The following is an 11,626-nucleotide window of genomic DNA, read 5'->3' as shown; positions in this document are numbered from 1 at the left end:
AAAGTCTCAAACAAGTTTTTCTCTAACCAGAAAAGATCACTTAGGCAGCCGTTCAAGTAGCCGGCTTGAGTTTGGAAGCCAGATCCTGTGGGAAAAGATGCTTTTGTTGGTTGAACATGAGTATGAATTTGCGTAAGGTAGCGATGCCTGTCTGACTCCACTGTATTTTACGTCTTCGGAGGACAGGTTAATTTTTACCCTATCACCTGACAACCCAGGAACTCAAACTCATTTTGAGGGTGTGGCTGAAGACACACTTTCCCTGCAAATGCACCCCATCTACCAATCAGGGTTGCCCTCCCCCTGCTCTTGGCCACACCGTATTGGCTGAGCGGTACCCACCCAAGCCAGGCCAGACCCATCAGCTTTCTCTTCTAACTCAAGCAGGGCTAGTAGTGTCTTTGCCCTTGGTGTTTGAAAGCTGGCCACTGGATTCCCACGCAGGTCGTTCATTAAGGGTGCTGGAGCTAAACGTCTATGCAGTTTCCCCCCTTGTGCTCGGAGCAAGAAAACCCAGCCTTCAGAAGAAGGATGGGGTAGATACACAAGAAAGACAAGAAAGCAGGACTCCCAGAGAGACAGTGAAGTGGATACTTACAATCCCCCTGTTCATTACAATCCCACTGAGTGGACTGAAGCCTGAACCCCTTGATCTCCCATCCTCCCCCTCCCCCCACCCTTGCAGCTAGAGCTGGCCATGTTGTTCAGTTCTGGCCAATGCCATGGAGGTGAAGGCCCGTGGGGAGGACTAGCTGCTGTAATAAAAGGCAAGTCTTCACTAGGAGAGAGCATTTTGCCTTCTGTCCCTTTGCTTTGTCTCCTTTTTCATCCCTGGAGTGAGGCTTGGAGCTGGAGCCGCCATCTTGGGGGCCACCAGGCATCAGGCAGGAGGCTGAAGCTCACCTCCAAGGACAGAGGAGTGAGGGATGAGGACAAGGAGGAGCCCTGAGCTCTGCGCCATGCCTGATGGCCTCCATCTACACCTCCTGTTCAAATCACCGCAGCCAGGTGTGCCTGTTTGTGCTATGGAACAAATCACCAAGAATGAGAAATCCTGGTCTAGAGGGGCCTCAGCTGGGACCATTCGGCCCTGTTTGTCATGGCTTCTCATCACTGAGCAGGCCAGACCAGGCCTCTTCACAGGGCGGCGGGCATGCGTTCCCAGAGCGGCAGGGGAGCAAACCCCAAAGCACAAATACTGATCAAGTCTCTGTGCCTGGTGTTTGTTAATTTCCCATCAAACAAAGCAACTCTCGTGGCCAGAGTCATTTGGGGAGGGACTCCAAATTTTCATAGTCAGCCCACATTCGGTTTTCTCTTCTTTGAAGTTGATGGCATTCCCACGGACACAGATAGATTACCTTGATTGCTGATGCCTTTCTGGTTCCCACTTTCTTTCTTCGGGAAGGCCAATTTCAATGCCTGCCCTTGGGTTCCACTAGGACCCTTTGTATCACTTAAGATTCTTTGGCTGCAAACAACAGAAACCTCCTGTGACTCACTTAAGCAGAAAGGGAGTTGACTCAAAGAAAATGAGGAGGCTTAAACAATCAAAGGCCAAACAAAGCAGAAGAGACAGGAATCGGCTTTTCTTCCCCATAGATGCCCATTTTTCAGGGGCTTTGACTTTCTATTATTTGCAGCCAACATGGCCTTTCCTGAGACACTGTCTCCACTGGTACTGGGAGAAGCTACCAGCAGCCTCTCCCCCGGGGTGGCATCAAGGTACAGCAAGGTACCTACAGTCCCCAAAGCCTCCCAATCTTCTAGTCCCCCAGGAAGCTAAGACAAACAACTTCCTTCCAGCCTCGCCAACGGTAGCCTGTTTGGATTCTTGGATTCGTGACTTTGCAGATAAGATGCCCTTCTCTAGCAGCTTTTTGGCAGAGCCGCCCATGCCTGCTGCTGTGAAAACCAGAGTCATGAGTGTCTGCAGAAAAAAATAGCTTCCAGATCTGCATTCCAAAGCGTGATCCTGGTAAGTCGGAGTACTTTCCAGCGTTTCCGGGTCTTAGGAATGAAAGCAGCAGAGTAATGAGGAGAGGAAACCCCAAACCCGCTGATGTTAACGCATCCTTCTCCCGAAACAGGAGGTGGGGCGCCCAGTGAGGGCAGACCATTTCGGCCCATCAAACTTGGCCTCTTTTCCTTCAGGATGTGCTGTTGGCATCCATGTGCTCAGGGTCATGAGCTATTTAGGGCCAATTCATGACCTTGCGTGCCTGCTTTGGTTTTTAAACATGATGTTCCCCCAGGAACCCACCACAATGCCTCTGCCTTCATCCTGTGGCGGGCAGCGTTAGCAGGGCTAGAGGTGAGGGTTAGAGTTTCCTCTTGTCTTCAGCATGTTGCTTTCATTCCTAAGATCATAAGATATTGGAGGCGGAGATTTGACCTGCCAGCTGCCTGTGGTCTTAGCATCATAGAGATCAGAGGTGCCCTTTTTTTTTATTTTTTAATGTTTTTTTTTAATTTATTATTGAGACAGAGAGAAACAGGGCATGAGCAGGGGAAGGGCAGAGAGAGAGGGAGACACAGAATCTGAAGCAGGCTCCAGGCTCTGAGCTGTCAGCACAGAGCCCCATGTGGGGCTTGAACCCAAGAATGTGAGATCATGACCTGAGCTGAAGTCAGGTGCTTAACCGACTGAGCCACCCAGGTGTCAGAGGTGCCCTTTGACTCATAAATCACTTTTTAATTTTTTATTCAATTTTTTTAACGTTTATTCACTTTTGAGAGACAGAGACAGAGTGCAAGCAGGGCAGGGGCAGAGAGAGAGGAGACACAGAATCGGAAGCAGGCTCCAGGCTCCGAGCTGTCAGCACAGAGTCGGACGTGGGGCTCGAACCCACAAACTGTGAGATCGTGACCAGAGCCAAAGTCAGATGCTTAACCGACTGAGCCCCCCAGGCGCCCATAGAGAGTTTTTTTGTTTTGTCTGGGTGTTGTTATGCTGTGTAGGGTTCTTAAATATTTGGGGTATGATCCCTTTAAAGGATATGTCACTGGCGAATATCTTACTTAGCAGATCGCCTTTTTGTTTTGTTGATTGCTTTGCTGTGCAAAAGCTTTTTATTTCGATGTTGTCTCAATTGTTTGCTTTTGCTTTTGTTTCCCTTGCCACAGGAGTTGTATCTAGAAAGACATTGCTACAGCTGATGTCAACGAAATTACTGCTTGTGCTCTTTCCTAGGATTTTTACGGTTTCAGGTTCCACATTTAGGTCTTTAATCCACTTTATTTTTGTGTAGGCCGTTAAAAGGTGATCCAGTTTCTGGGGCGCTTGAGTGGCTCATTTAGTTAAGCTTCCGACTCTTGGTTTCGGCTCAGGTCATGATCTCATGGTTCATAGGATCGAGCCCCACATCGGACTCTGCGCTTGACAGTGCAAAGCCTGCTTGGGGTCCTCTCCCCATCCCCCGCCCCTCCCCTGCTCATGCTTGCTCACTCACTCGCTCTCAAAAATAAATAAAATAAAATAAATTTTAAAACGTGGTCCAGTTTCGTTTTTTTGCATGTAGCTGTCTGGTTTTCCCAACACCGTTGTTAAAGAGACTGTCTTTTTCCCAATGTACATTCTTGCCTCCTTTGTCATCGATTAATTGACCATATAATCACGGGTTTATTTCTGGGCTCTCTATTCTGTTCTGTTGATCTGTGGGTCTATTTTTATGCCAGTACCATATTGGTTTGATTACCACAGCTTTGTAATGTAACATGAAATCTGGGATCGTGATACCTTTAGCTTGGTTTTCTTTCTAAGATTGCTTTGGCTTTGGTGGGTCCATACGAATTTTAGTGTTATTTGTTCCAGTTTTGTGAAAAATGCTGTTGGTATTTTGATAAGGATCGCATTGAATCTGTAGATTGCTTTGGGTAGTGGCGCCTGGGTGGCTCAGTCGGTTAAGCGTCCAACTGCGGCTCAGGTCATGATCTCACCGTTAATGAGTTCAAGCCCCACATTGGAGCCTGCTTCAGATTCTCTGTCTGTGTCTCCTTCTCTCTACCCCTCCTCCCACCTGAAAAATAAATAAACGTTAAAAAAAAGGTTGTTTTGGGTAACATGGCTATTTTAACAATATTTATTCTTCCAATCCATAAGCATGGAGTATCTTTCCATTTGTGTGTACCATCCTCAACTTTTTTCCTCAGTGTTTTATAGTTTTCAGAGTAGAGATCTTTCGCTTATTTGGTTAAGTCTTTCCTAGGTATTTTATTATTTTTGGTGCAATCTTAAATGATGTCATTTTCTTAATTTCTCTTTCTGACTGATAAATCACTTTTGTGGTTAAACAACCAGCCTTCACTTATTCAGGCAACAAATACTGGGAACCTACTATGTACTAGACCTCGTGGCCTTGACCTTGGCTCCCCCTTCATATTCTGATCTGCTCCTCTCCTGGAGAAGAGCTAGAATCATTAACTTACTGGGTACGTGGGAGAGTTCACCTTTGATGTTCACACCCTCTTCTGGGGCTTTCTATGGGATTACCGCTGGGCTTTCTGTACCGAGAGCCACACTCGGCGGTGACCCTCTTTTGGGAGTTTCTTTGTGCCTTTCAACAGTTGAAGTTCAATAGCTAATAATAGCAAACTTTTCATAGTGTCCTTGCCAACCATCAAACACTCACTGTGCTAAGCACAGTCCCGACATTATCCCACTTAGTCCTCACCGTGTGTATCACTCCTGCCTTACCTGTGAAAACGGTGAGTGAGTAAGGAACTTGCCCAAGAACAGGAGCTTCAGAACCCAGACTTCTTACTCTTAACTGCTCTAACGCATCACTTTCCTTGGGGAAGTTCAGAAGCCAGCTGGTGATTTACTAGTCAAGGAAGAGGAGGTGGGTGGGTGACCTTTTTCTGTAAAGGGTCAGACAGTGAAAACCCTTTTCTTGTAAAGGACCATTCACTTCAGGGACCATAGGGTCTCTGTCACCACTATTCAACTCTGCCATCGCAGCATGATATCTAAACAAATGAGCGTGGGGCGCCTGGGTGGCTCAGTCAGGTAAGCGTCCAGCTTTGGCTCAGGTCATGATCTCACGGTTCGTGGGTTTGAGCCCTACATAGGGCTCTGTGCTGACAGCTAGCTCTGAGCCCAGAGACTGCTTCAGATTCTGTATCTCCCTCTCTCTCTGACTCTCCCCTGCTTGCACTGTCTCTATATCTCAAAAAAGAAAAAAAGAAAACCATTAAACAAATGAGCATGGCTGTGTCCTAATAAAACTTTATTTATAAAAATAGTCAGTGGGCCAGATTTGCCAATCTCTGCATTAAATCCTCACCCAAACTAAATTATTTTTTTTTCTGTCCTTGACGGAATGTATTAAATAAGCAAACACCACCAACAAGCAAAACAAGTACTACATGTAAAAATATTAAAAAAAAAAAAAGAAAACCCTCTCACATGCATAAATGAAAGATTGCACACAAAGAACTCACATCTTTTCAAGCTTCAGTAGTAAATATTCTGCTACTATGTGTTAAATACTGCATGGTTTGCCCAAGCTAAGATGAAACCACATCATGAATCAATAAGCATTTTGCGTTTTCTTTCATTATCTACTCACAGTCATGCCTACTGCACCTCTAAACATTTCATTAAATCCAATTATACAGCAAACACTCCCAAAATAAACTTAGATTGTATTGCAGTTTCACTTAACAGTATATAAAATGCTGTGTTGTGACAGGTATCAACTATCCATTAGATACTGAATCAATTTTTCTTAAGCACTACTAACTCAGACTAAATTGTTAATATCTGCGTGGCTATTTTCTGCCACTTGACTCCTAGGATGTCAGACTATCATCATGTCCATCACTGAGACCATTCTGAGGTCTTACCATGCCCCGCACACTAAACACTTTACATACATTTTCTCCTTTAATCCCTCTCAAGTGCTCTGGGAGGAGATAGCTATTGCCATTTTACAGACAGTGCAGCTGAGGCCAGAAAGGTAAAGTAACTTACCCAAGGTCACCCCACTGGGATTTCCAAACCCAGTTCCTAACCACGAAACCACACCACCTTTCACTATTGGAGCCCGGCATCCAGAGAGAAAGGAGTTTTGCCAGTGAGTCTGGAAGACCCGTCTTCTGCAGGACCAAACTTGGAAGAACGTATCTTCAGGACACGCCCCTTCCTCCAGGCCTCTGGGTTTACTAGCCCTCTCCTGAAAGAGCCACCTGCTTCCCCTGGCCCACGCACCGTGCTCTCTTTCAGTTGACATTGCCCATCTTGACACTGTGCTAATTTTACAATTTCCCTTTCAAGTTTCCCAAATCCTCGGGTGCCCCTGCAGCAGTCACATGCAGTGACTATCTGTTCCTTCCAATTTGTTTCTTCCACCTTATCTGCTGAGCAGAGAACTGATAGATGACCTTGGAGCCACAATGATGCCCAAGTACCAGCAGGTCACTGGGCCCCGATCCCTATCTGATGCCGCTGACGCCATCCTCGGAGGAGCAGGGCACGGACACTTGATAGGCTTGTTTTTCAAAAGCTCCTGTTAACTTTTGTGTTGAGTCATGTGGATGCATGGAAGTGTCATTTTCGCAGCTTCTCTTTCTTGACAGTGACCTTGAGACCTAAAAATGGGCCACCTGGTGCTCTGGATGGTCACTGAGAAAATACCTAGTCCATCCCAAGCCCTCAGGTAGAGCATGCCATCATGCATTCATTCAGCCGTGATTTCTCATGGCACCTGGGCCGCTTGGTCGATTAAGCATCAGACTCTTGGTTTCAATTCTGGTCATAATCTCATGGTTCATGGGATCTAACCCCATATTTTGGCTCTGAGCTGACAGCATGGGGTCTGCTTAGGATTCTCTCTCTCTGCCCCTCTCCCACTTGTGCGTGCACGCACTCTCTCTCTCTCTCCAAATAATAAATAAGTGAACTTTTAAAAAAAAATGACTTCTAGGGTGCCTGAGTGGCTCAGTAGGCTAAGCATCCGACTTCAGCTCAGGTCATGATCTCATGGTCTGTGGGTTCGAGCCCCGCATCAGGCTCCATGCTGGCAGCTCGGAGCCTGAAGCCTGCTTCGGATTCTGTGTCTCCCTCTCTCTCTGCCCCTCCCCCAGTTGTGCTCTGTTTGCCTCTGTCTCTCAAAAATAAATAAATGTTAAAAAAATATTTTTAATGATTTCTCCAGCAGTATCTTGGACCAGGCACCACGCTGGGCACCGAAGAGCCAAAGCTGACCCAAAAAGACAGGTCCTTTCCCCCCAGGAAGCTGCGTCAGGGGTGGGGAGGCGGGTAAAGGGTGTCAGATACTTTACAGACCGCTTTACTGCGGGTTGTAATAAGTGCCACGACCCAGCCAAAACCGTTGTCACCTCTCTGTCTCCCAATGTGGTGCCCAGCAAATCTCACTCTTCCAACTGGCTAGTCTGGCTCCTCCCACCCCTCCACCCTTTGCCCATGACCAGAAGAATCCCAGGACCAGAGCCCGGCACCCAAAACACTTAATAAATATGTCTTGACTGCCTGGATGGAGATTCATACTGTTTTCACAGAGTGGTATGAAAGTCAAAATCGGCTGCCTGAATTATTGCCATATTTGGAAGGTGTCCAGGAAGGTATGACAGATGCAGCATTAACCACAAGATACACACACACACAACACACACTCACTCTGAGACTTCAAAATAGGGCTGACACTGAGGCCTGTCCGGTGTCAACGTGGACACTAAACTGCCCGGAATTTCACAGAAGCAGAAAACTCACTCAGCCTTCTTTTTCCCAGCCTGCCCAGCGGAGCACATGCAACTAATGAGAAAGACAATCTCAGTTTTCAAGTAGATTCATCGCATCAAGATAACCACAAAAAGAGCTCTACAGATGGAGAGTGGGGTCCTAATGCCCGACACATGCAGCTGGTGCGCCATGCCCCTGTCCTGTTCAGCAGCCCCAAGCGCACCTGCCTCACGCGGCTTCCCCTCCCCCGCCCCGCCCAGTGCGCCCTGCGTACAACTTCCAGACCTTCCAGCTTCCAGACTTCGTAAGAGGCAAGACGGCCCCTGAGACCAACAGGGCTGTGACCCCATACCCTGTTCTCCCTCCTCCAATCACTCAAAGAGTATCTGGGCTGTCCCTGAACCTTGACCTCTGTGTATCTCTCTCAATCAATCAAGGGTTTCCTGGGCGCCTCCGGAGCATTTGTGATGATTAATTAGTAAGCTGGTATTTATAAAGTGCTAAGTGAGTGCTACACTTTATGAGCCAACGTTATCTCTGTCATCGGCCTCTCTAATCCCTTCCTAGCAACTCAGGCTGCAGGGACCACCCAGTTCTGTAAGGCTCTGGAATGCCCCTCACTCACTGTCCCCTCCATCTGCCCCCAAAACCCAGGAGCTCCCCCCAACCCCTCCCCATTCCTCCCCCCAACCTCCTTCAAAGAAGTGCTGTTGTTTTTCTTAGTGTTACTTCGCCCCTCCCCGAAAGTCAGTTACACAAGGAGATGTGGGAGGAAGAAGAGAAACATAAGTCAGTGATGACTAAGTCTGCCGAGTTCCCTTGCCGCTGGAATATTGTCAGAATTGGCCCCGGCTCACTCACCCCTACCTCTGTAAAAATCCTTTGCGGAGGGTGTGATTTTTTTCCTGAAGATTCATTCTTTCCACATGACCAAATGCTGTAATGTGTAACCAGTCCAGATTGCTTTTCTCTGCCCAGATCCGTTTTGGGGGCGCAGCACTCAGGGTCATTCGGAAATGATGCCCCCCCCCCCCCCCCCCCCCCAACAGGCAACTGTTCCTGGAAGTTCTACAATCAATGTTCTGGGACTGTCCCCACCGCTCCTCCTCCACTGTTTTCATTTTTTTTAATTTTTTTAATGTTTTTTATTTATTTTTGATACAGAGAGACAGAGCATGAGAGGGGGAGGGGCAGAGAGAGAAGGAGACACAGAACTGGAGCCTGACGCGGGGCTCAAACCCACCAACGTGAGATCTGACCTGAGCCGAAGTCGGAGGCTTAACCGACTGAGCCACCCAGGCGCCCCTGTTTTTATTTCTGAATAGGTGCCTTTCCTTGAGTCCAGTGGCCTCAGAAGGAAAACGTTCAAGTGAGATGCAGCCCAGCATGCGCCTCAGATGTTAGCCGATCAACAGTTTGTCTACGGCGGGGTCCAGACTCAAGGTCTCAGAAATGAGGAAGGGAACTAAGTGAGCTCTCATCCTGCCTAAAACCCTGAGAACCGGTGAGAAAACCAACCCAAGAGGCGTTAAAAGGGCTCACCCATCTGGGCAGCATTTCCTGAGCTCTGCCTGAGGACAGCAGCAGCAAGTCTGGGCGATCCTCCCTCCCCTTTTACAGGACACACTAGGTTATGAACAAGGGTTCCCCAGCTGCATCAGGAAGCTTGCCCAGCTTTCTGAGGGCTGTGTTCACATAAACCGAAGGGGTAGGTGACTGGGGAGTTTAATAGACACAGCCCACCCAAATAATCCAAACCAAAACCATATCTGTTTTTCACATACATGTGAGCTGTTTTCCAAGACAAACCCCCACCTAATCTCATCACTATTAAAAGTTGGCTCCAACATCAAGTACATGCAAAACATATCATAAGGAAGGCAGCCCTAGTTCATGCAGGCACATTATAAATCATGGGTTGGGGCAAGTTGAGGTTCACCAGATCTTTAAAAGTAATCAGCTGCTTGGGGAGGAAGACTAAGAATCTGGAAAATCCGACACAATTGTGCAGACACAATTTTTAAAGTTTCGATCCTCACCCCATCCCTAGTCTTCTGCATTCAATAAAAAACAAACTATTTTTAGGGGCGCCTGGGAGGCTCAGTAGGTTAAGTGTCTGACTCTTGATTTTGGCTCAGGTCATAATCTTGTGATTCGTGGGTTCAAGCCCAGTATCAGGCCCTGCACTGACAGCATGGAGCCTGTTTGAGATTCTCTCTCTCATTGCCCTTCCCCTCAAGATAAATAAACATTAAAAAAAATTTTTTTAACTATTTTACTTCTGTTGGGTCCTTCAAGGCCACATATGGGTAACATAGAAATCTGCCTTTTCCAAGTAGCTGAAGTAAACTGCCCAAGACCAATAGAAACCTGATTCTGAGTTTAAAAACAATTAAAAAATGTCATTTAAGCTGAACATCTTTATCAGACTCAAAAGCAGGTTAATGAAAACATCATATTTTCTGAACCCTAAAGTGTTTTTCTCAATTTTGTTCTCTTTAAATGGCTTTTAAATTAACTCAGCAATATTCTTGAACTATGGCAAACCAACAAATATCAGTGAGGGTCTGTTCTATGCAAATCAGTCTGGAATAGCTTGCTGGTTTTACATTCTCAAGTGCTCTGTGCCTCCAGAGCCAGGGATTATGAGTCCTGCATCCAGCTTTCTCTGCATGTCCTGGCAGGAGTGGTTTCTGCACAGGGACCCTCACCCTTGTCCTAATGTTTTCGAGAACAAGCACAAAATACCATCAGTCCTCCTCGATTAGAGATTCTCAAACTTTAGTGAGCAGAACTCCCCTGAGCGCTTGTTAAAATGCAGGTTTCTGAGCCCCATGCAGAGATCTGTCTGAATTGGGGCCTGGGAATGCGTATTACTAACCAGCCCTCCCCCGGCCCCCTCCACAGTGGTTCCAATGTTGAAGGTCAATAGCTTTGCAGTTTTTTATTTCTTATTTTTTAAATGCTTATTTATTTTTGAGAAAGAGAAAGAGACAGGGACAGGGTGCAAGCAGGGGAGGGGCAGAGAGAGAAGGAGACACTGAATCCAAAGCAGGCTCCCAGAGCTCTAACTCCAGAACCATTGAGATCATGACTTGAGTCAAAGTCAGATGCATAACGACTGAGCCACCCGGGCTCCCCAATAGCTTTGCAGTTTTAAGGTCACACCGGACCACAAAGAGCTATATCCTCTCAGGCTTCTTCCCAAAGGCGTGTCCCATGGAGCCTTGGAGAGGATACCTCCTCTGGGGCCCTCACCGAAATGGCAGCATCCAGAGCTCCCTGCCAGTTCCCTAAAGCGGAGTCCCAAGGGACAGCCGTGGCCCAACAGCTCTATTCTGCCAAGTCATCCATGGGGTGTGCTGGCCCAGGGGTGAGGACCAGCCCTTGCCCCGCTTTTGCTCTCCCTCTGTCTCCGAGAACCGTTCAGGGCTGAGGCCGGACCCCATCTCCCTGGAAACTGCCGGCCCAGCCCTCTCCAAAAGCTCCAGCAGCTCTGGCCGCAGTTAGATCTAAACGGGGTTCCCGCTCACCCGATCCACCTTCATACCCCGGCAGCCCTCATTGAGAACGCCGGTGTTTTACAGCGAGTCGTCTCCATGGCAACCGACGGGGTGTCAGAGCCTCAGGATTACGACTTCACTGCGTGGGGATTCCAGAGAAGGGGTTGGGGCGGCGTCCCTCGGAGGCCCTGACCCATACCCAAATCGAGAGGATGGATTTCCCGCCCTCCCCGCCTCGGTCCCCGGCCCCCAGCCCGACCTCTGCCGCTCAGCTGCCACAGCGCGGTGGAGAAGGGGGTGGATTTTTACGGGGGCCCCAACCACCCTCCGGGGGCAACGGCGGTGGGGGGGCTCGGCACCCGACCCCCGGCCCGCGCCCTCGAGCCCAGGCGGCGGGGCCCCTGCGCACGCGGGCGGCGCA

General features: G+C 48.2%; 1 protein-coding gene across 1 annotated transcript in view; it reads left to right on the top strand.

Moving 5' to 3' along the window:
* Nucleotides 1–10,964: 10,964 nt before the first annotated feature.
* EFHD2 (EF-hand domain family member D2) overlaps nucleotides 10,965–11,626 on the top strand; it is a 16,139-nt gene continuing 15,477 nt past the window's right edge. Inside the window, exons 1-3 of the mRNA XM_029945902.1 lie at nucleotides 10,965–11,075; nucleotides 11,188–11,348; nucleotides 11,478–11,547. Of these exons, the coding sequence (XP_029801762.1) occupies nucleotides 10,965–11,075; nucleotides 11,188–11,348; nucleotides 11,478–11,547 (342 nt within the window). The remainder of the gene's footprint in view (nucleotides 11,076–11,187; nucleotides 11,349–11,477; nucleotides 11,548–11,626) is intronic.

The sequence above is a fragment of the Suricata suricatta genome, chromosome 8 (assembly GCF_006229205.1).
Source record: "Suricata suricatta isolate VVHF042 chromosome 8, meerkat_22Aug2017_6uvM2_HiC, whole genome shotgun sequence".
Lineage (NCBI taxonomy): Eukaryota > Metazoa > Chordata > Mammalia > Carnivora > Herpestidae > Suricata > Suricata suricatta.
Note: the sequence above shows the minus strand (reverse complement) of the source record. Positions and strands in the feature narration are given on the sequence as shown.